This window comes from Kockovaella imperatae (genome assembly GCF_002102565.1).
Source record: "Kockovaella imperatae strain NRRL Y-17943 chromosome Unknown BD324scaffold_15, whole genome shotgun sequence".
NCBI classification, from domain to species: domain Eukaryota; kingdom Fungi; phylum Basidiomycota; class Tremellomycetes; order Tremellales; family Cuniculitremaceae; genus Kockovaella; species Kockovaella imperatae.
Window position 1 is genome coordinate 264,444 of NW_019028955.1, and position 19,416 is coordinate 283,859.

Below are 19,416 nucleotides of genomic sequence, written 5' to 3' on the forward strand. Positions count from 1 at the left end.
AGGAGCAAGGGTCAGATTCTGAGCATCGACGTCTCCTCTCTCTGCATGCAGTGTCCGAGCTCTACTGCAGCTGAGCTTCAAATTACGCGCCATTGGTACAAAGGAGGTCATGACTAGCGCGCTTAGTAGACGAAGGTGCGTGGACAAGGCCCTCGTGTGAAAGGACATTGGCATAGAAACACCTTGCCCTTAGATCCATCGAGGTGTGGGGTGATGGGTATGCAGCGTCACTCTCTGAGTTACAGAGAGTGCGTCTGTTCGAGTGAAGTGGCAACAAAAGGTACAGTACAACTAGATGACTCGCATCGAGGTCTCGGTTCACATGGCCGCCGTCGATTGCAGTCCTCCTCGAAGTAGGAAGTGAAGCAACAGATAGGGCCAACGCGTGCGTTTCGTGTGGCCTCTGACATCGACTTCGTTCGGCTTTGAGAACAGGCAGTGAACATCCCCGGAGACACCAACGAGAGTGTGGCGGCGCCATGTTCTATTCGACTGTGGCCATTGGCTGGTGACACGGCTTGATCAGGCTCAATCGTAGCTGCAAGGGAGTCGTAGAAGACAGCATACTCACGCTTAAATCTCAGGCGCTACCACGCAGAGCTCAATAGCTCGTATGTGGTGACAGTCGACTCTCACCGCCCTCCAATGTCCTCAGCAAGCGCGGTGCCCCGCGTTTTATCTCTTGTCAAAGGTCCGAAATGTTATCGTTTTATGGTGGCGTTACGAACTGTGCTGTATTTGTGACAAGCTACATACAGATGGCCTCGAAGCTTCTGCAATGCTCAGCATGCGTCAGACATGCTCGGCGGATCAGATCGGGTCCGCTCAGGACTCAATTCCGAGCGAATGGCAGCTCTTCGGGCAGTTTTCAGCCAGCTACGCCCGGCCAGCAGCTGTTGACATTACGGACGCTTGATAGTCTAGTGACAACGATTGCGAGTGAGTCGGGCCGACTATGCTCGGATGGCGTGGGAGCTAACATGATGCTCTCAGAGTCAGCCGTGAATTCACCACATCATCCCTCGCCATTCTCCATGCGTGCACTTCCCTCGCCATGGCTTACATCCTCATCCCCCGACTTGGACGGGACAGTGCCCACTCAGCCCCTAGCTCCACTTACAGCCGAGGAAGAAAAGGAGCTCATGCGTCCGAAGCACATGAGCGAGTCGTATACTACTTTTGATCTCCCGTTGAAGAGCGACGAGAGGCTATATCAAAGATACGTCAATGCTCAAGGCGGATTTCGTGAGTTGATTAGGCGGTAATCTTTTCGCTGACCTCTCAGGTATAGGCAAGCTCTTGGAGCGTAAGTCGGGGCCGTATTTGAAAACTGTGAGTTGCTAACAGTGACAGATCTCGACTCCCTGGCTGGTGCCGTTGCTTACAGACATTGCCTACCGACTTATTTGCGTCTTTCGCAATCACCGGACTCGACCCAAGCCTTCCACGAGGCTTCAACGAGAGCTGGTCTATATCTCGCGACTGCCAGTGCTGATCGATTGGACATGCTAGGGAAGCTTAACAGGGACAATGTCAAGTGAGCGAACCGATCCACTGATACCAATTCGGACGTTGACGAGCTCGCCAGGGATCTCCGGTTCTCAGGATTCGTTACCTGGACCGGAAACTCGTCCATGGAGGTAGTAGTCAAAATGGAAGGGTCTCCAAATACTTCATCTTCATCCTCCTGGGAGACTATTATGATCGGCCGCTTCGCCATGGTCTGCCGAGACTCAAAGACACACAAGTCGAAGAGGATCCCAGAGCTCATCGTTGAAAGCGAGGAAGAGCAAGCATTGTGGAACATCGGTGCGGACCACCGAAAACGTCTGAAGCAAAACTCCATGATGGCCTTGGATAAAGTTCCTGTAAGCCGTCTCGCACACTTTCACAGTTGACGCTGTCAGCCTACATCCGAAGAGGTAAAAGAGCTACACGATCTCATGCTCAAGATCGTCGATCACAATGCCAAGTACATGGACGGCGAGCAAGTCGTGCAAATGAGAGACACAGAGGTCGGTCAATTCCCAGCGCAGCTCGCGCTCGCTCACTCTCGCTTCCAGACCCAAACTGTTCAACTCATGTTTCCGCAAGATCGTAATCTACATGGCAAAGCGTTTGGTGGCACTTTGATGCGTCTGGCGTTCGAGCTCTGTTTCACCAACGCCGCACTCTTCGCTTCAAGACCTATGCGTTTCCTTTCACTGGACGAGATTACCTTCAGGCTTCCAGTGCCCATCGGTGCGGTCCTTCGCTTGACGTCCAAAGTTGTCAACACGTCGACGCCTCGAGCGGGGGAAGAAGCCAAAGTCCATATCATGGTAAGGGCGGAAGTAGAAGAAGTGGACTCAGGGGTGAGCCGGACGCGAGGTTGGCCGGACGCGAGATTGGATGCTAATCAGGGCTCTCAGGTCCGCCGTGAGACCAATACATTCTTCTTCACGATGGCTGTCGAGGACGGTAAACCTATCGGTCGGACTGTGGTGCCGACGACTTATTCCGAGTCGATGCATTATCTCGAAGGGAAGCGGAGACTGGAATTGGGAGACGAGATGCGGAGACTGTATTCCGGAGGGATATGAAAGGGTCAGATGGTCAAAACAGAACCAACTGGATCCCCTCACAAAGGTCATTCGTCGTACACACAGCCCGTCATGGTCACGCGCTCATACGTCGCTAGCGAACAAACCAAGACATCTGATCAAAAGACAACATCATATAGAGCACGAAACGCGTCTGGATCAGTGTTCCTGACCTGTTCGTGATGTTAAAGAGCCTCACAACATGCATGTATCAAGTGGTCAGACGACTGGATGTTGGCTGCTGCGGTGAACGCGTTCGGTCGAGCATTTCAATCGCTGATCGCCGAAGTGAAGCATAACACACTTCAACTGGCATTCCATACTGTGAAATGCTGTCATTTGCCCATCTCATCCCATCAGTACCTTGTTGAGATCAGTCGACGACGATCAAGACCATCGCATCAGTTGGATGGAAGCTTGAGATCAATCTTCGCGCATCAATAGAGGTTCATCTTCATCATCATACCACAAATCCCGTTTCATCCTTTGATACAAAATCCTGCATCATAGGCCTCCCTTTCGGCCAACGAGGACCTCCAAAGCTTTGTCATTGCGCTCTGCTCGAGACAGTGGACACTCGGACAGCGTACTGGAGACCATCTGGCGCTTAGTGTGCCCCGCGACTGCGTGGGTACTTTGGTCCGCAAGTTGATTAACCCCCAACTCTGAGCCGACTTCCTTCGTTTTCCCCTGCCTCGATCGCTCATGCTACCGCCATGGCTGCCATAACGTCCCCGACTTCAGCCTCACCGCGGCAGCTACTGTTAGAATGGGACGAAGGAGCCGTCCATTCGTACCTTGTGCACATAGGCTTACCTCAGTATGAGGAGTTGATCTTTGGTGAGTTGCAAGATCCACTCAATCGCAACAAGCCTTGTCTGTCCTCCTGCCTCTGAGCTTCGGCCACTGACCCACAACCTGTTCAGAACATGGAATCACAGGTGACGTTCTCGCAGCAATGGACCATGCCACGTTACAGGATATGGGCATCACGAGCATAGGGCATCGATTAAATCTTCTGAGAGCAGTATGGGAGTTGAAAAAGGAGCAAGGAATTGACCTCGGTGATGACGATTGGAGACCTCAAGGTGGGCTGCTTCTGTCAGACATACCTCTGGATAACTGCTGAGCTCCTCCTTCTGCAGACGTCGAATCACACACAAGGAAGCAGCTGGCCAACGTAGAGCGTCTCGTCGACCTCATTGCGGAACAGCGTGAGACCTTTGGTCATCTGGTGATCGTGTGCAGTGCTCACCATGATGATTAGAGGAGCGCCTTCTGTACCTTGAGCGGGACCATTCAAGGCTTCTGTCCACGCTCGAGGAGAGCGGCATCACCATACCCGTGTCGAGCTCTGCGGACGGAGACACGCTGCAAGGCCTCAGAGGACCCGACAAGTCCACGAGCTCTCTCAAGTGGAGGGAATATGCTGGATCGCATAGTGATGGCGATGAGGTCGAGCATGTGAGTGGAACGACCTACCGACGAGGATCAGGATCGGACACTCATGTACTATTCAGAGCCGACTCAATCGTCCTGGATCCCAAATTTTCCCTTCATCGCTTGCTTCATCGACAGCCTCTGCTCCCCCTCCACCACTCACAGCCGACTCGAATACATTCCAAGACACCTTCACGCCGACCACCAACTCGACCTTCCTAGCGGATTCTCCCTCCAATCTCCTACACAACGATCGCTCCGTCACGCCAGCGAAGAGTATCGCATCTCAACCGCTTCAACCGCCTCCTTTCCAACGTCAAGTTTCAGGCTCTTCAATTCTCGGAGCTTCGATCGCTTCAACATCCCCGTCAGGCCTCATCCCAACCTCTTCGAAGGGCTCACTAGGCCCCGCGTCCTCCAGCGGATCTATCACCACCGCCTCGACCAGCACAGCGGGTGGTGAACGAGTTTCTGCGCCTGACTCTACGGATAAGTCCAAAGCGAAAGATGCGGCAAGAAGTGCAGCAAAGTCGTTCCGAGTGACGCTGGATGATCCCTGCTGGCGTGTGCTCCCGGCAGCGTTGCGGAAATACCGCATCAACGATGATTGGAAGATGTACGCGCTGTTCATATGCTTCGGGAACACAGGTGTGTGCTCTAGAGTTAACCGAGAGCTGAATCCGAAACTCTTTCAAAGAACGCTGCCTCAGCTACGACGAAAAGCCACTGATGCTGTTCCAAAAGCTGAAGGAGGGTGGCCAAAAGCCTGTCTTCATGCTCCGGCACATGGTAAGTGTCTCAAGCTAGCTGGATCTCACCGCCCAATCCTCCAGCGCGACATCAAATCGCCAATCGCTGTTGCTCAACAGAAACAAGCCATAAAACTTGGCTTGCCTCCTAATTCGACAGAGGATGTGCTACCCAAGATTCGACCGGCTAGCGATACCACCTCGCCCACCAAAGCGACGTCCTTGCAGCCGTCTCGGCGACCGGAAGAGGGCCAAACGCCTAGCGGAGGAGCTTTCCCTGAATTGCCCAGTCCCGGTCTTCGGGAGACCGATGCGACTGGACCCAATGCTCCGCGTAGTGCCGGCGGAGCCACTGGCAAGAAGACGCTGATCGACAAGGATGGCAACCCGCAAAACGTGTCGTATGCGGTAGCTATATATCCGTGAGTGGTCCCATAATTTTCTCATCGGATCATGCCACTAAAGCCCCTTCAAGGTACATAGCGGATCGGCAGGACGAATTCGACGTCGCAGTGTGAGTAGCAAGCACACAGGTCGTTTCAGGCTGACAATACTTCAGCGGCGCTACCTATGTCATCCTCTCAAAAGCCAAGGGATGGTATATCGTTCAACGTGATCCCGCGGGAATGGGCAACATCACTCCAGATCAATCCAAGTCTGGTTGGGTCCCAGCGGGTCAGCTGTCCATCCTTCCGATGTTGTCTCGGCTGACAATTTCCAGGCTGTCTCCTCGAGCTACATTCTCCAATATCTCTCCTATCAGCGGCCCCACCTGATCCCGCGTACCCTGGTCTCGCACCGATCCCTCCACCGGCAATCATGTCGAGCTCGTATCCTGGAGTGGTCTTGATGGACTGGGAAGCAAAGGCGGATGACCAAGTCAATCTGAGAGAGGGAGACAGAGTGAGAGTGTATAAGAAGTATTGTCATTGGTAAGCTGGGCTCGTGTCTTGACGGTCCGAAGCTGACCTCTTGGCGCTTTCAGGTCGTACACGTGAGTCATGTTTTCGCCCGGATTGATACCATATGGATCGTAGCTGATGCAGGTTCTTAGGATCAAGCAAGACACCGGAGAGAGGGGCTGGGTCCCCGCATGGTTCATTGGCAAGCATTCTTCGTCCACAAACAGCGAATCCCAACCTGCATCCGCAGCGACACCGACTGGTCATGCTGGACCGGGTCAAACACCGAGTACCGCCGCCACCAATGGCGGTGGTATAGGCGATGGTGAGGATGGACGGAGCGATGAGGACATCAAGTAATTTTGTAGGAAGTTAGCGGGTCACCGGAACACAGACACCATGAAGCCAGCAACAAAGCTTGAGCATGCATTCGAGGCTGTCCTGGCTCAATGGGCATGCATCAGCTGCATCCAACCGCGATCGGTCATTGCCGAGTCGGGATGCTCGGCGCACCGAGTCGCGGATCGTTGGCGGGCGTATCTATCGAGACTTGACTTTCTCTCTCTCTTTCAGCTTGGAGCTGTCGCGGCTTGACTCTGAGCATGTCATCCCAGCCGCTCCTCCCCAGCAACCACCCGGAGCACATCGCTTCTGTGATTGCATCCAAGCGGCGGATCCTCTTCACTACTATCCTCACGACTGTGCTTCTGATAGCCGGTATCATCTTTGTTTCTGTCAAGGGCGAGGGCGTACCCAGCTCGAAAGATCCTCTCAAACTTGCAAACTACTATCTTAAGAGGTGACACATGGCTGCCCAAACCGATCATGCTTCACGGCTGACTCCGTGGTCAGCTCTCCTGTCATCGATGGACACATCGACTTGCCCATATTTGCCAGAGCGGGGTTCGGCAACAACATTGATAATATGGATCTCTATGGAGATTTGAAGAACCGCTACGGTCTGGTAAGTGATACTCATTCACAAAGTCCAAATGTAGACTGCTCACTTCCGATAAGATATCCCACCTCAACATCCCAAAGGCCAGAAAAGGTCACTTAGGAGGATTCTTCTGGTCTATGTGAGATTAATCGCATGCTCCATGATCTGGCCCGCTGATGTATACTACAGCTATATAGATTGCCCCAAAGACGCTGGGCCGGATTTCTTGACTCCTTACAATGGTCCCCGAGGTATGGACCCACTCTGTAACGGGAATTCTGAATTGATCCGAGCTGTTCAGATACGCTCGAACAGATTGATGTTGCTATGAACCTGATGGATAAATACTCTGATGTGTTCCAACTTTGCAAGACTGCAGATGAGGTTATGGAAGCCGTTGCCAGTGGCAAAATCGCATCCTTGATGGGGATGGAGGGGTAAGGATAGATCTTGCGCATGGGGGAGACTCGGCTGATACGCCCTTCGTAGAGCTCACTCGCTCGGCAACTCCCTCGGAGGTGAGCAATCGCACACCGCAGTCAGTCAACTGATCTTGAAAGCTCTGCGAATGTTCCACGCGCTCGGAGTTCGATACATGACCTTGACGCATGGCTGTAACAATGCTTTCGCAGACTCCGGAGGAATCTTCCAGCCGGTGACTCCACACTGGGGAGGTCTGTCGTGAGTCCTTCCGGCGCGGTCACAGTCCTTCTAAGACGAATGGCTGAAGTGCTTGTAAGGGATCTTGGAAAAGACTTGATCTTCGAGATGAATCGACTTGGAGTCTTCATTGATCTCAGCCATGTCTCAGATCAGACCGCTCTTGATGCTCTGTGAGCCAAGAGATTCTGGGCTATACTCACCCATATAGGTCCATCACTCGTGCTCCCGTCATTCTCTCCCATTCGTGCGCCCGAGCCTTCAATAACATTTCACGGAACGTTCCAGATGAGGTCCTCAGCAAGCTCGGCAGAGGCAAGCACAAGGTCGATGGTGTCGTCATGGTCAAGTAGGTCAAGAGGTGTCTCGCATCCCATCTGACTCTTTTGCTAGCTTCTTGCCCACCTTTGCCGCTCCAGGAGGAGTGGGTGTGGACGTCAAGACTATTGCAGATCACGTGGAATACATCGCTAGCAAGACCAGTAGAGATCAGTGAGTCATTCTCGCCAGTCAACATGGTGCCACATTTTGAGCGTGCTCTTAGCGTGGGTATCGGAAGTGACTTTGATGGCATCGACGCAGTACCCCGTGGTCTCGAGGATGTTTCGATGTATCCTAACTTGGTAAGCTGGACAGGTTAATGAATATGCGGATCCTGACACTGCTCGTCCCAGTTCGCCGAGCTTATCACTCGAGGATGGAAGCAGGATGAGCTTGCGGGTCTGGCAGGAGGCAATCTGCTGCGTGCTATGCGCGGAATGGAAGCCACGAGCCTCAAGATGAAGCAGGAGGGAAAGAAGCCCAGTATGGCAGTTTATGCGAAGCGAACAGACTTATAACTCTGGACTGTTGGGAAACTCTGCAGGGATAGGGGCATGCAAAATTAGTCGGCTCCAGAGAAGCATGCGACTCCTTTCCTGTCCAAGTAGCTGTAGATGTGGGTCACATCTCATATGATGGCCTGACAGGCAGCCTCGACGTCCACTACCTCTTTTGGCGCATTTGCGGACAAGATATAAGGCCCATCTGATGTCAAGGCGATGTCGTCCTGGATGATCTCAGCCGGAGAGCATGAAGAGCGTGAGCGGGTCGGCTCACCTCTATACGGACACCTAGACCATGAAAATGCTTCGGAAAATCTGAGTCCGCTGGAACGTAGACGCCAGGCTCGATGGTGATGACATTCCCATCCACCAGGCTATGTGGCGTCTTGAGCGCCGTGGGAGAGAAAGTGAAGCATGGCACTTACGGCGCTTGGCGATCTGCTGTTGGACAGTCATGCAGATCCGATCCAAGATGATGCGCAATGAAGTGAGGATACTGCACACATTCAGTGAGATTTTTGATGGAGGTGTTGCTGAGCTTACGAGACGATGTTGGACATCTCCACGACCAATCTTGAAACCGATCTGCTTGAGTTCCGTTTCCAGAGACGCGCATGCTACAGTTCATCAGCGAGAGAAGCAGTGATAGAGTCTCTCTTACTGACCCATCCGCTGCAACTCATTCAAAGATAGTTTCGCCTCCAGTTCGCAAGCCTTGATCAAACCTTTCTGAGCGGTCAAGACCGCTTCATAGAGATCCCTCTGAGGCGAGGTGAACCGGCCTGAAGCCGGGAATGTCCGTGTAACGTCCGAGGCGTACATTGCATACTCGCATCCCGCGTCCATGAGGACGAGCTGAGCAGCACCGTTGGTTCCAAGACTCGCAGGGGGCAAGTCTCCCGACTCACATCGTTGTCGTCGACCAGGCAGTCGTTCTTCGTGTAGTGAATAACGAGCGAATTGGGACTGCAAGTTGTTAGAAGCAGCCTCTGATGACTCTCGACTTACCCTGAAGCCACCACTGGGACGTAGGCTGGCCGTTCTGATCCTCCAAGTGCACATTCAAACTCAAATATAGCAGCCAAGGTCGCTTCGCTGATTCCAGGTTTAGCAGCCTTCATGACCTCGACGAAAGCTGCTGAACTTAGATCCGCAGCACGCTTCATCAGAGCTCTTTCTGCTAAACTCTTGATCATCCTCAACCTGTGCACCTCTTTCTCAAGCGGCTTGGCGGTTTCTGCCGTCAAAGCAGAAGCTATGAGGACATGAGGGGCTTCGTGTGTGGATGATCCACCCCGATTAGACGAGAGAAAACGGAGTAAGGACGGAGTACGCTTTGACGTTGATGGGTGTGGTGGTTTGGATGCAGATGAAGGTGAAGGTAGAGGTGGAAGAGAGGCGTAGACGTTGGATTTTGACAGGTAGGTCGGAAGGAAAGTCCCGAGAGACCGTATGGATTTGGCCTTGAAAGCAGACGTCAGACATGGGCTTCGACTTCGCCACGCGCACCTCATCCGCTCCAAAGATCTTCACTGCATCATCAAGTCCAGTGACATTGCCCTCCCATTGCTCCGTCTCGTGATCTTTGGGTGCGACGAACAAGGTGTATTCATACCCGCGAGAAGAGGACGGATCGGATTCTGAAGGAATGTCAGCGCTCTGTTCCGCCTTGCCAACATAGACTGACCCAAGACCAGAGTTGCGTCAGGCTCGTGGAATCCGCTCAGATAGTAAAAGTCGGTAGCTGAGAGAGTCAGCAGCTTTCACAGGGCGATTCGTACCTTGGCGGAATTTATAGCTTCAAGGGAGTCACTCCATCAGCTATGCTCAAACTTGTTCCCTAAGGCCAATTGACCTACAAGATCGCTGCGCATGTTCAATATAGCGATCAATAGAGACGGCTCGTACTTACACTGCGACATCAACCTGACAGTCCCAGCCATGCAGATCACTACGCTACCCTCGGGTAAAGCCTTCATCAATTTTCTGCGCCTGTCTTCATATTCCTGAGCAGTGATTCCAGGCGTCAACTCCCCCTCTCTGATGAGATGAGGATGGGTCGAGCGCAGAGGTTGGCCATGCTTAGGAGGTTTGGAAGCAGAAAGAGAGGTCGAATAGCTCTGGTATGCTGCTCTTGACGGACGACACGGCAGCTCTGGTTGTTCTGGTCAATATCGGCGGAGAGTCCAGCTTGGGAACTCACCAGAGCGTTGTCTTAGGCCAGAGCTCGAGCTACCTTGACAAGCCCTCTGCATTTGCCTTAACAGGCTTCTCTGCTGAATCCCTGAGCTCATGGCTGTGGTCGCTGTTCCGCCAAATGCTGCCCTCTATCGTTCCGATATAGCCTTGAACCTGCAGTTTCGCTTTCGGGAGATGCCGAAACACGAGCGATAATATGACGACGATGTCAACGTCAATGTCGACTACAGAACCATGTAGTAGGCTGTGGAGATGGAGATCTACGCGCCCAAACTACACCTCATCGAAGTTCAGAGCGAGAAACGAAGAATAAATGTCGCTGGCTCATCGCAACCTGGCCGGTATCGCTTGGATCTAGCATGGGAAGATGATGATCCAGGCAGCCTCATCGCGGTTCACCTGCGTGACGATGACGGGGGATTCGCAGTAGTAACGACCCCTGTCCGACCAAGTCGTCATTGTAATGTCCATGGATGGGACTCAGTAGCCGTCAAGATCGTAGGGCAGAGTCCGACAGGCAAGCTGAGGTTTTGCGCTTACCGCTTGTTGGCAAGTCGATAAGACGTGATCTGAGGGATTTGGCTGACTGGCAAGCCCAGACTCAAGGTCGAGATACTCTGCTTGTGCTATCTCAGCCTCCCTCGTCCGATTTTATGGCTCTTCTACCTGATTCTACTGCCCTAGGCAGTGTCGCAATGGCCGGGACACATGAGACCTTGGCATTTTTTGGAGGTATGACTCACCGCCGTAGTCTCGTTGATTCGATCTGATGCGTGGCAGGGCCCATTTCGCAATGCCAACAGCCTGCTACTGGTCTTTACGAACAGCTTGAGTCTGGTATACGGTTCATCGACGTACGACTAAAAGTTGTCGGGACCCAGCTCATCGGTTTGTGATTCGCCTAAGGCCATTCATCTGACAATCAGCGTATCATGGTCCCCAATCTCAGCGCCTCGATTTCCCAACTATCCTCTCAACGATTCATCGCTTCTTACAGTCTCACTCTGGAGAGACGTTGATCATGTCTATCAAAGAAGAAATCCCACCGTTTCATCCTAGATTTTCAGCATTGGTCGAGCGTGACTTGACTGTCTTCAACGATGACTGGTTCTTGGAGAATCGCGTGCCTACTCTGGGCGAAATCAGAGGCAAAGCAATCCTGCTCTCTCGCTTTGAGCGCGTGGAAGAGAAAGAATGGCTCAACGGCCTAGGGATGCATCCTGCATCCTGGCCCGATTCGAAGCCTTACGTCTTCGAATGGGATTGTTCTGGCACACGGGTGCGAGTCCAGGACTGGTAAATCATCAGTCAGGTCAGCATCGGCTAATCTGTTCCAGGTATCGGGTAGGATCATTCATCCAGATACCTGAAAAGTATCGCATTGTGAGAGACCAGGGAGAGGATGATGACTTTAGCTCATTTATCTTGCTTCAGGTCGTAGAGTCACTGGATCCGAGCCTCGATGCGCAGCTTAAGGATCCTTCATTCACCCTCTCGTTCGCGTCTGCTTCGAATTTTCCTCTGGCTCTGCCCACGACTATGGCGAAGGGATTCGGATGGCCAAGCTGGGGCGTTGGAGTGCGCGGCATAAACTCACGCCTCTCTTATTGGCTCCTGGAGCGTATATGTGCGGGTCAAAAGGTCAAAGCTTGCATTCTGTTTGACTTTTATCGTCAGACGGGAGAGTCAGACGCTGACCTCGCATCTATTATGACTGCCATGAATTTCATTTAGCCAATAAGTCGCTGATTCTGTGCCGGACGAAGAGGTCATTCCAACAGGCCCTGTTTCTCCTCGTCCTGAAGTTGGACCTTGCCCTCTGTCGAGAACCAAGACAGGATCCACCTCGTCGCTCTATTCCATATGCTTGAAAAGAAGCTGACAATCGCCTTTGATTTTGACTCCTTTCGCCAACGCGAGATGCCCTGAATGACCAGCTCGAAGTCGCCTTTCTGCTCTCCAAATCCACTCCGGCACATCAGACTCAGCTCGTATATTTTCTCGCTGTGGAATGGCTGATACCTCGGATCAGACCTCGGCAGTTCTCTGCCTCGATAGGTCGCGATGAAGTCATTTATGTTGAGATGGATTGACCGTGTTTTTGAGCCCAAGGAAGACGGTTCACCGACGGTGAAACTGGCCTCGTAGGAGAGAGATGCAGGCTCAGGGCTGGGAGGGACGTTCGGAGGCTGCGTCCGATTGCTAAGACTGGTTTTGAGGACGAGGGTATACGTATGAACAGAACTTTTCCTAAGGGATGATCCAGAATCGACGATGTCTATTGTTATACCCTTGAAAAGGTGCCGGGGTAGATGTAGCGGCTCAGGTCCAAAGACGAATCGCTGAGAGGCGAATCCAGCTCCGCCGAGAGTGTCGATGTCTGTTTCGATCATCAGCATAGTCACACGGTTTTGGCCATTTAGACTAACCCAGGTGGCCCCAGAATCTGGCCCTAGACGAGCTAGCACGTCCCAGATTTTCCACAGTGTCGAGGTGCGATGTCGATGCTCCACCTCGCACACGATCGTCCACAGCCTTCCACTGATCCAAGCGCCAAGGGGGGAAGATGTGATCAGTCATGGTTGTCCAGTGCAGGATATACAGAACCGATTGGCGAGGATCTTGTTGCGCCTTCATGACGTAAGTGTGCTGTCAACTCGATGTGGCGGTTTCAAACTGTTCGTGGCATCACGCATCCATCATCCCGCTGTTCACGCATACATTCTCCACCACGATACTAAGATATAGATGGGGCCAAATACCAGGAGCGAGCATATCAGATGAGGCCGAAACTCTGGAACAACCTTGGTGCAAGAAGCGCGCATAGCTCCGAAAGCTCGCCACTGATACACGTCATCTACTTGTGCTGTTGCTCTTTTCGCTGTTGATAGACCCCAAGCTTCAGGAACTGCAGTGGTGTCGGTACCACCGGGAGACTCGCTCTTGTCGCTTCGAGCAATGACTTAGGCGACTGGACTGCACTCCAGTTGTGTAGGAGTCAAAAGTATTGGGGTGCAGACCAACATTTGAGCTTCGGGATGTGGAACTCGACGCCAATGGTGTTCTCTCATTTGTTCGTGCGTAACCTGATCTCCAAATCTGTCTCGCTTGTCTGATACCGACGCTGAGGAACGGACTCGTTCAATTGGCTCGTCTCAGGGCAATCTTTTCGGGCGACAAGCCCTTCGGCATGAATAAAACCTTGACGAGATCCGATGCCCGCGTCATAAATTTGCTTCCGTTACACCGACTCGAAGGGCTGCCGACACGCCCCGAATGGCTGCTCATCTGATCGTCTTGTCTTATCTTCGAGGTGGGACAGAGTGCAGTGATCATGTATTGTGGAGCCCAAGTCACCCTGTCCGTGATGAGCGATGATTACGTCGCTGTCATACTAGGTGCTCTATCCTCATTGGACCCGTACCGGAAGGATTTGAGGATGGAGACGGATGACACGTCGACATTGATGATTGGTCCGCCAGATATCCTGTTTGCAGCCATGAGAGACCTCTTCACTCTGGTGGTCAAGTCGGGTCATCACGTTACTATGCACGCGTTGGTCTCTCGCGGATGCCCCGGAGGCCCTCAGCTGCCTGAGACTCGGTCCGAACCAGGCAGCACTCCACCCCCACTCCCTTTGTCGACACGAAAACAGAACGCTCTGGTAGCCGTTGAGACGGCCTCAGAGACTGGTCAGATCATTTCAGCTCAATTTGCCTATTATCCTTTGGGTCAACCACCGGGATACATGACAGAGATCAACGCTTGCATCGACTTCATCGACGAATCTGGAACTCTGGATCGGAAGAAGAATTTCTGTACAAAACTTCGTGGTGATGGGGCCAAGGTTTTCAAAACCCTCGAAGGAGTTTTCGTGTCATTCGCACCGGATGATGCGCACATCACTCTGGACCTAATGCTATCGGCGAACAGTCCAACAGCGAGGGACAAGTGAATGATGCGGCGGAGCTAGACGCGACAAGTCTGGAGGAGGAATGACGAAGCTTTAGAGAATAGACATTCTCAAGACCTGATCTACGCAAAAATACATGCAAGCCGGGAGCTTGCAAAGGCATAACTGGATCCATTTTGGACTCAAGGTGTACCAACGTCGGACCAGAGGTGACTCAGACTGTCGAGTCTGGAATGATATTCAGCTGTAGCACATGATCAGCTCGAACTCGGCGTGACAAGGCATGACCAACTAAGAAACTCGCGAGACCGGGTCGGCCGTCCAGCAGAAGGCAGGTCAGATCCCGCGTTGGACCAATGACCCGAGATACGTCTAAACAGCTCTCGGATAAGAGGAACCAGGGTCGGGTGATTCAGGCCTGAAAACAAGTCAACCAGTGGGAAAGCGATCACTCACAGATCACCTGCATGGGGACTTTCTCGAGGCAGACAAAGACTTTCTGTTCTACCTCCTCCATCCAGGCTGTTGCCCCATCATCCATGAGATCGAGAACACGGTTGTCCACAGAGTTGTAAAGGATAGTCTTGCCATTTTGTGGTGCGAACTTGACCAATCTGGCAGCCGCGTCTGGGTCCTCAGACCGCAGATCATCGAGGATTTCATCGGCGTAGCTTGAAAGACTACAGTGTGCCAAGCACTGCGGACGGATGAGTATATGACACCACCGCACGCGCTCACAATGACGAGCTCAAATTGTACCCATTGTAGGAGACCAGTGTCCTCGTGAATATGCGAGGTGGAATTAGGTTCGGCGAAGAGCGTCCTGACATCTGTGTCTTGATCCTCTAACGATTTGCTCGCCTCGCTAGCCCCGTCAGACGAAGGCGTACGCATGTGTGCTCACGTCATAATCTCCTCTTGCTGGAACAGCTCGTTTATTAGCCAGCCATCGAATGCGCCAGTCTTCCGATCCAGAGCTTGCTCAATCAACTCGAAGCGGCGAAGAGTCCAGTCCGTATCAGCGTCCACGATCTGGTCTGTGCCCTGATGCCTCCACTCTGCTACGCAGCCGAGCACTACAGGAGATCAGCATCCGATTGTAGGTGAAGTACAGCAATCGCACATGTATACAGCTCATTGATCAATCTATTCGGCCGTCCATGACGGAGATCTTCGAGTAGACCTGTCACAAGATAATCACCCATTTCGTTCGGCAACAGGGTTGATCTGGAGTGGGGATCAGCTACGAACATTTTTTGACAATCAAACAACAGACTGACAGGGTTTGGTTGATCTTCAACCTGAAGTCTGAAGGAATGATTGGATACAGTCGATCGGAGAATGCCAAAGTCTTATCCAGTATTGAGACAAGCTCAAAAGTGCGTTCATGTACCATCGTCTCCTGGGCTCCGAAGTCCTAACATGCTCTCAGCGCTGTGCAACGGTGGGGTTATTCTATTTACCAATGATTTGTCCAACCGTAAATCAAGGATCGTGGCCCATGCTTGCCCTGTCAGGCTTTTCGCAACGGCACTGCGACCTGTGATCCTGGCTGTCCATGCGAGATGACCCAATGCCGCGACTGGAGCAGGTCAGCGGTCGCTTAGACCCTGTACTCACCCCTCTCTAGGCTCGCATCCTCGTATTCCTCTTCCAGCATTTTTCGTGCCGATCGGTAACATTTGCCCATGAGGTCGCTCGCTTCGCTCTTGGACAAAGGCACGAAGCAAGATGGGATCTGGGCCAGTGTATGAGCCATGATAGCGAGGACCATTGCAGTCCAATCGGTCTCTCCTTCTTGAGTTTCACGCCGAGCTTGCAGATCACGCATGAGCTGGATCTGGTCGAAGGAGGGGCTCAGAGGGTATACGTAGTCGAAGAATAGCTCCATAACCCGAAGGGATCGCCAGCGCGGCATGATGGAGTCCAAGGGGCCTCGAGGCTGAACAGACAGGTCGATCATCCTTGGGTGAATCGAGGGTGTATGGTTCCCGTGACTTGTACGAGACAGGCCAAGTGATGCGAGAGTAAGCGGACTTAGCGGTGGATTAGACTGCTGTCGCTCGCTGGCGGCTCGAGGGGTTTCTTCCTTCCGGAAGAATTGATACGCTCTGCCTCCAGGGGCGGTAGCCTCCAATGTCATCAAGAGATGAGGCTCCCAATCTCGTTCCACGTCTATGGCCCTAAATTTGCCAAACGAGGCGCCCTGCCTCATAAGTGCGCTGGCTTGCATGGCATGCTGCTCTGCTAGTGTGCCTTGACCCAGATTACCAGGTACAATTGACGAGCGATAATAGCTCGTGGCAGTGACATAGGGCGCTGACACTTCTTGACGGGCAGGATTTGGTGGATAGCGTAGCGCAGATGACAGCTGGGCGGGTAGCGATCTTGAGACTGACATGGACTGAGAGATATCCGGAGACGCAGGCTCCTCAGCTTCGGACCCAGTCTGTAATTGTTTGACAACCCTGAGAGCGTCATCGCCTGCAAACGGATATCAACGCACTGGTTCGGCGGTCCACGCTTCTTTTGAGTGTAATTGAAAGTACCTGTCGGCACTCAGCACTAGGATTTCCGTCGGCACTTACATGGCACGCCGACAGCCCTGCAAGGTCCACATTTGCTTGGACTGGCCATGCCCAACGCCGCATTGCCAGGATCTGTCCGATCACATTTGACCCTTGAAAGGGAGTCAGAGGAGTCCGGATCAATGATAGGCCTACTTCCTCGCCCTACAAGCTGGATAGTAGTCAGTGACATCCAGGCCAGTCCTCTCTTCTTCTTGAGGCTCACCGTCGCAGGCCTCTACATTTCAATGTTGCCAGTCAACATCGAGGGGAATTCGGACGGATTGGAAGAGCGCTCACGCGTCTGTCTCCGTTTTTTCTCTTTTCTGGCTACTTTTGACGGACGACTGCCCTCTGCTTGGTCTTCGTCATGGAGAGTCCTCTCGTTCATATGGGTGACTTTTCCGCGGCGTCAGTTCAAGCAGATCCTTCTACATCTACCGGGGCTTTACCTTCCACCACGTCTTCCTGATCCTTGTTCCAGATCTCGATCTGATCAGCAGGTCCCATCTCATCTGTCATGGTCAGAGAATATGGCATTTGCCTCAATCATCAATCCGTTTGAGAGATCCAAAAGGGTGTGCTCGCTACTCTAAATGAAACTTGCTGAGCTGGCCCGTTTCGGTAAATTTCCGGATAAACTCATTCTCCGCAAACGCCGCCGCCGCCGCTGCCCTCGCGTTCGCCGCCGCCCGCTCGACTGCGCGTTTGCTGGCGATCACATCGTCTACGACAAGGACATAGCTCGTCAAGGTGGCTCTGGAGGGCACAACAACGATGCATGGATGGACAGCAGCTTGTACTTACTCACGAAGAATGACAGCGCGCACTTTGACCGACCGACCATCAAGATCAAACAGGCCAAAACAATAGCCAAAAGAGAAAAAACCACTTCCTTATGCAAGTCAATCAGCTGACGAGCCCCGCCAAAGATCCTAGACATTCTTTCAAACCTGCTCTCAAGGGAATGCAAGGCCTGAGAAGATGATGATATCCTATCTTCCGGCGAGCGTGCTGAACAGCGAACGCATCAAGTCTCAAACAGCCTTACACGTCACGGCCTCCTCTCGATTTTGCCTGTGCCATCACTTCAGGGGTCCAGGCGAGTAAGAGAGCAAGCGCAGTGTGCCATAACAGAGGGAAAAAGAGTTTGTGCGGTGAGCCAACTCTTTCTGCTCTTCCACCCCTCTCTCGCCTCTCTCAGCGGCAGTACACAGTCCTTCTTGTTTGACACCTTTGATCTGATGTCAAATGGAAGGAACACCCATCCTATCGCCATTCATCTCACTATATTTGCCTCAGCTATGGTGTGAGCTAAACCCCTTGCAACCTACAGACTTGATACACAGGGCGATCAGTAGGTCCTCGCGCTCGGACATATCAAGCGTCAGAGCCTAGTCATACGGAATAGGAGGGAAGAAGCAGAGACGAGCACGGCCTCGCCAAGCTTGGTAGGAACCAGGACGAGGACACCAAGCTGTGAGTCGTTTTTCCACCATTTCGTCATCGGATATCGATATCACCATACGATACGGCCAGACACGTAAAGCTGTAGAGGATGTGCCTGGCTTTCAGTCGACCGACCTACCTTCCGACAGGATGAAAGGTCTTTGCCTCGGATTCATTTAAGAGAGTTGTTCGCTCATGAATCTCAGGCAAAGATATCCAAGCACCTTCGAATAGGTGGGTGTATGACGACCATCACGTTTTGGATCAAAACCGCTGATATCGAACAGATGGCTACCTATAATCTTGTGTGACTTTCCCTTGACTCTCTAGTCCTTTAGAACGAGAATCCAGTAGAGGGGTGTCCAAGGCTGCCTTTTAATCGCTTGACCGCATAAAGGAGTTGGGACCGGTGAGCAGAGAGCCAGTCAGATGCGAATGTCAGACTGACTGGTCGGAAGGCATACCTATTTCGAACAAGACCGCCGCTGAGTAGTGGACTGAACTTAGCCCTGAGCTTGCGTCGACCCGAACACTTCGACGTTTCCAACGAGTCGCATCAGTCATGTCCACAGCTTTTCAGCAACAGCCTCCGCCACCTCCCCTCGCGGGCGGTCGAGGTATCAAAGGATTCTTTTCCCGTACCCGTTCATTCACACCGGAGCCAAGCATCGAACACACGGTCCGATCACGTCTGAGATCAATACTCAATGACACGCATATCCCAGGTTCAAGAAGATCTTCAAGACCCTCTACATCTTCAAATCTTCGGGATGCTCCTCCACCGGTCCCGTCAAAATCTCGAGCCAGCCGTCCCTCGTCACCCGGGACGAGAAGGACCCAACGTGTCGCAGTGTCTGCACTTCCAATCATTCAGCGTGGAACGGATGGAAAATGGCAAGCGCCATCCCTGTCCAAGGGGTCGATGTCGACCTCTGCACTCGCTGAACTCGCCTTGGATGGCGAGGATTCAGCCGTGGATATCAGGGATCGACGGACTAAACTGACCATGTCGGTATTTGCGGATACCAAGGCCTTTCCAGTCTTCGATGCTTCATCCTCTACGAAGCCGACACCGGTTCAACACAACTCGTGCTCGCCGTCTCGACCTATCAGCCCGCTGACACTGGAGAATCCCAGTAGGAGAGAACCGCATCGCAAAGCTAGGCAATCCTCGACAGACTCGATGCCATC

The 19,416-nt window shown here is 52.6% G+C and overlaps 8 protein-coding genes across 8 annotated transcripts; 5 read left to right on the forward strand and 3 right to left on the reverse strand.

The window, feature by feature from the left end:
- Positions 1–727: 727 nt before the first annotated feature.
- Positions 728–2,808, forward strand: BD324DRAFT_637084 (HotDog domain-containing protein). Its single transcript, XM_022016968.1, has 7 exons — positions 728–939; positions 994–1,245; positions 1,286–1,306; positions 1,354–1,537; positions 1,589–1,868; positions 1,908–2,015; positions 2,064–2,808. Exons 1-7 carry the CDS (start codon positions 759–761, stop codon positions 2,580–2,582), a joined length of 1,545 nt encoding a protein of 514 aa, XP_021868482.1. The 5' UTR covers positions 728–758; the 3' UTR covers positions 2,583–2,808.
- Positions 2,807–6,144, forward strand: BD324DRAFT_637089 (hypothetical protein). Its single transcript, XM_022016969.1, has 12 exons — positions 2,807–3,422; positions 3,509–3,670; positions 3,728–3,796; positions 3,850–4,046; positions 4,103–4,670; positions 4,720–4,811; positions 4,856–5,193; positions 5,247–5,285; positions 5,331–5,446; positions 5,493–5,703; positions 5,757–5,765; positions 5,826–6,144. Exons 1-12 carry the CDS (start codon positions 3,299–3,301, stop codon positions 6,031–6,033), a joined length of 2,133 nt encoding a protein of 710 aa, XP_021868483.1. The 5' UTR covers positions 2,807–3,298; the 3' UTR covers positions 6,034–6,144.
- A 78-nt stretch (positions 6,145–6,222) lies between these two features.
- Positions 6,223–8,177, forward strand: BD324DRAFT_637092 (membrane dipeptidase-domain-containing protein). The gene is made up of 12 exons (XM_022016970.1): positions 6,223–6,472; positions 6,526–6,637; positions 6,691–6,752; positions 6,803–6,864; positions 6,915–7,050; positions 7,103–7,131; positions 7,174–7,294; positions 7,354–7,446; positions 7,485–7,622; positions 7,667–7,765; positions 7,818–7,896; positions 7,948–8,177. The coding sequence occupies exons 1-12, from the start codon at positions 6,276–6,278 to the stop codon at positions 8,110–8,112; spliced, it is 1,293 nt and encodes a 430-aa protein (XP_021868484.1). The 5' UTR covers positions 6,223–6,275; the 3' UTR covers positions 8,113–8,177.
- BD324DRAFT_171940 (putative X-Pro aminopeptidase) lies at positions 8,035–10,580 on the reverse strand. Its single transcript, XM_022012088.1, has 13 exons — positions 10,301–10,580; positions 10,010–10,261; positions 9,957–9,963; positions 9,879–9,895; positions 9,785–9,841; positions 9,607–9,737; positions 9,106–9,560; positions 9,006–9,063; positions 8,763–8,952; positions 8,641–8,714; positions 8,523–8,593; positions 8,372–8,471; positions 8,035–8,321 (listed from the first exon to the last, which is right to left on the reverse strand). The coding sequence occupies exons 1-13, from the start codon at positions 10,389–10,391 to the stop codon at positions 8,223–8,225; spliced, it is 1,602 nt and encodes a 533-aa protein (XP_021868485.1). The 5' UTR covers positions 10,392–10,580; the 3' UTR covers positions 8,035–8,222.
- On the forward strand, positions 10,549–12,030 carry BD324DRAFT_583806 (PLC-like phosphodiesterase; the record flags this gene model as incomplete). The annotated part of the gene is made up of 6 exons (XM_022013638.1): positions 10,549–10,849; positions 10,891–11,028; positions 11,077–11,184; positions 11,223–11,592; positions 11,634–11,679; positions 11,731–12,030. 6 exons carry the CDS (start codon positions 10,549–10,551, stop codon positions 12,028–12,030), a joined length of 1,263 nt encoding a protein of 420 aa, XP_021868486.1.
- Positions 12,031–12,065: 35 nt separating this feature from the next.
- Positions 12,066–12,876, reverse strand: BD324DRAFT_653479 (complex I intermediate-associated protein 30-domain-containing protein; the record flags this gene model as incomplete). The annotated part of the gene is made up of 2 exons (XM_022018657.1): positions 12,066–12,676; positions 12,726–12,876. 2 exons carry the CDS (start codon positions 12,874–12,876, stop codon positions 12,066–12,068), a joined length of 762 nt encoding a protein of 253 aa, XP_021868487.1.
- A 711-nt stretch (positions 12,877–13,587) lies between these two features.
- On the forward strand, positions 13,588–14,482 carry BD324DRAFT_172050 (YKOF-related family domain protein). Its single transcript, XM_022012090.1, has one exon. It carries the CDS (start codon positions 13,631–13,633, stop codon positions 14,249–14,251), a length of 621 nt encoding a protein of 206 aa, XP_021868488.1. The 5' UTR covers positions 13,588–13,630; the 3' UTR covers positions 14,252–14,482.
- On the reverse strand, positions 14,322–17,420 carry BD324DRAFT_172012 (hypothetical protein). Its single transcript, XM_022012089.1, has 15 exons — positions 17,229–17,420; positions 17,077–17,175; positions 17,003–17,014; positions 16,933–16,948; positions 16,798–16,889; positions 16,716–16,758; positions 15,830–16,677; positions 15,673–15,791; positions 15,490–15,626; positions 15,333–15,436; positions 15,114–15,285; positions 14,948–15,074; positions 14,666–14,906; positions 14,502–14,627; positions 14,322–14,453 (listed from the first exon to the last, which is right to left on the reverse strand). Exons 1-15 carry the CDS (start codon positions 17,314–17,316, stop codon positions 14,392–14,394), a joined length of 2,286 nt encoding a protein of 761 aa, XP_021868489.1. The 5' UTR covers positions 17,317–17,420; the 3' UTR covers positions 14,322–14,391.
- Positions 17,421–19,416: the final 1,996 nt, after the last annotated feature.

What these genes read in the sequence shown, in the direction of transcription:
- BD324DRAFT_637089 (XM_022016969.1), top strand. Translation starts at nt 3,299, where the DNA reads ATGGCTGCCATAACGTCCCCGACTTCAGCCTCACCGCGGCAGCTACTG. An exon ending in GACGAATTCGACGTCGCAGT is followed by an intron (nt 5,286 to 5,330) that starts GTGAGTAGCAAG and finishes ACAATACTTCAG; the next exon opens with CGGCGCTACCTATGTCATCC. An exon ending in GTCTGGTTGGGTCCCAGCGG is followed by an intron (nt 5,447 to 5,492) that starts GTCAGCTGTCCA and finishes GACAATTTCCAG; the next exon opens with GCTGTCTCCTCGAGCTACAT.
- BD324DRAFT_637092 (XM_022016970.1), top strand. Translation starts at nt 6,276, where the DNA reads ATGTCATCCCAGCCGCTCCTCCCCAGCAACCACCCGGAGCACATCGCT. An exon ending in TGAAGAACCGCTACGGTCTG is followed by an intron (nt 6,638 to 6,690) that starts GTAAGTGATACT and finishes ACTTCCGATAAG; the next exon opens with ATATCCCACCTCAACATCCC. An exon ending in CAGACCGCTCTTGATGCTCT is followed by an intron (nt 7,447 to 7,484) that starts GTGAGCCAAGAG and finishes TCACCCATATAG; the next exon opens with GTCCATCACTCGTGCTCCCG.
- BD324DRAFT_172012 (XM_022012089.1), bottom strand. Translation starts at nt 17,316, where the DNA reads ATGCCATATTCTCTGACCATGACAGATGAGATGGGACCTGCTGATCAG. An exon ending in GATCAATGAGCTGTATACAT is followed by an intron (nt 15,286 to 15,332) that starts GTGCGATTGCTG and finishes GATCTCCTGTAG; the next exon opens with TGCTCGGCTGCGTAGCAGAG. An exon ending in TACAATTTGAGCTCGTCATT is followed by an intron (nt 14,907 to 14,947) that starts GTGAGCGCGTGC and finishes ATCCGTCCGCAG; the next exon opens with TGCTTGGCACACTGTAGTCT.
- BD324DRAFT_171940 (XM_022012088.1), bottom strand. Translation starts at nt 10,391, where the DNA reads ATGAGCTCAGGGATTCAGCAGAGAAGCCTGTTAAGGCAAATGCAGAGG. An exon ending in ACAGCAGATCGCCAAGCGCC is followed by an intron (nt 8,472 to 8,522) that starts GTAAGTGCCATG and finishes GACGCCACATAG; the next exon opens with CCTGGTGGATGGGAATGTCA. An exon ending in GTCTAGGTGTCCGTATAGAG is followed by an intron (nt 8,322 to 8,371) that starts GTGAGCCGACCC and finishes GAGATCATCCAG; the next exon opens with GACGACATCGCCTTGACATC.
- BD324DRAFT_637084 (XM_022016968.1), top strand. Translation starts at nt 759, where the DNA reads ATGGCCTCGAAGCTTCTGCAATGCTCAGCATGCGTCAGACATGCTCGG. An exon ending in TCTAGTGACAACGATTGCGA is followed by an intron (nt 940 to 993) that starts GTGAGTCGGGCC and finishes TGATGCTCTCAG; the next exon opens with AGTCAGCCGTGAATTCACCA. An exon ending in TGGCCTTGGATAAAGTTCCT is followed by an intron (nt 1,869 to 1,907) that starts GTAAGCCGTCTC and finishes TGACGCTGTCAG; the next exon opens with CCTACATCCGAAGAGGTAAA.
- BD324DRAFT_172050 (XM_022012090.1), top strand. Translation starts at nt 13,631, where the DNA reads ATGTATTGTGGAGCCCAAGTCACCCTGTCCGTGATGAGCGATGATTAC.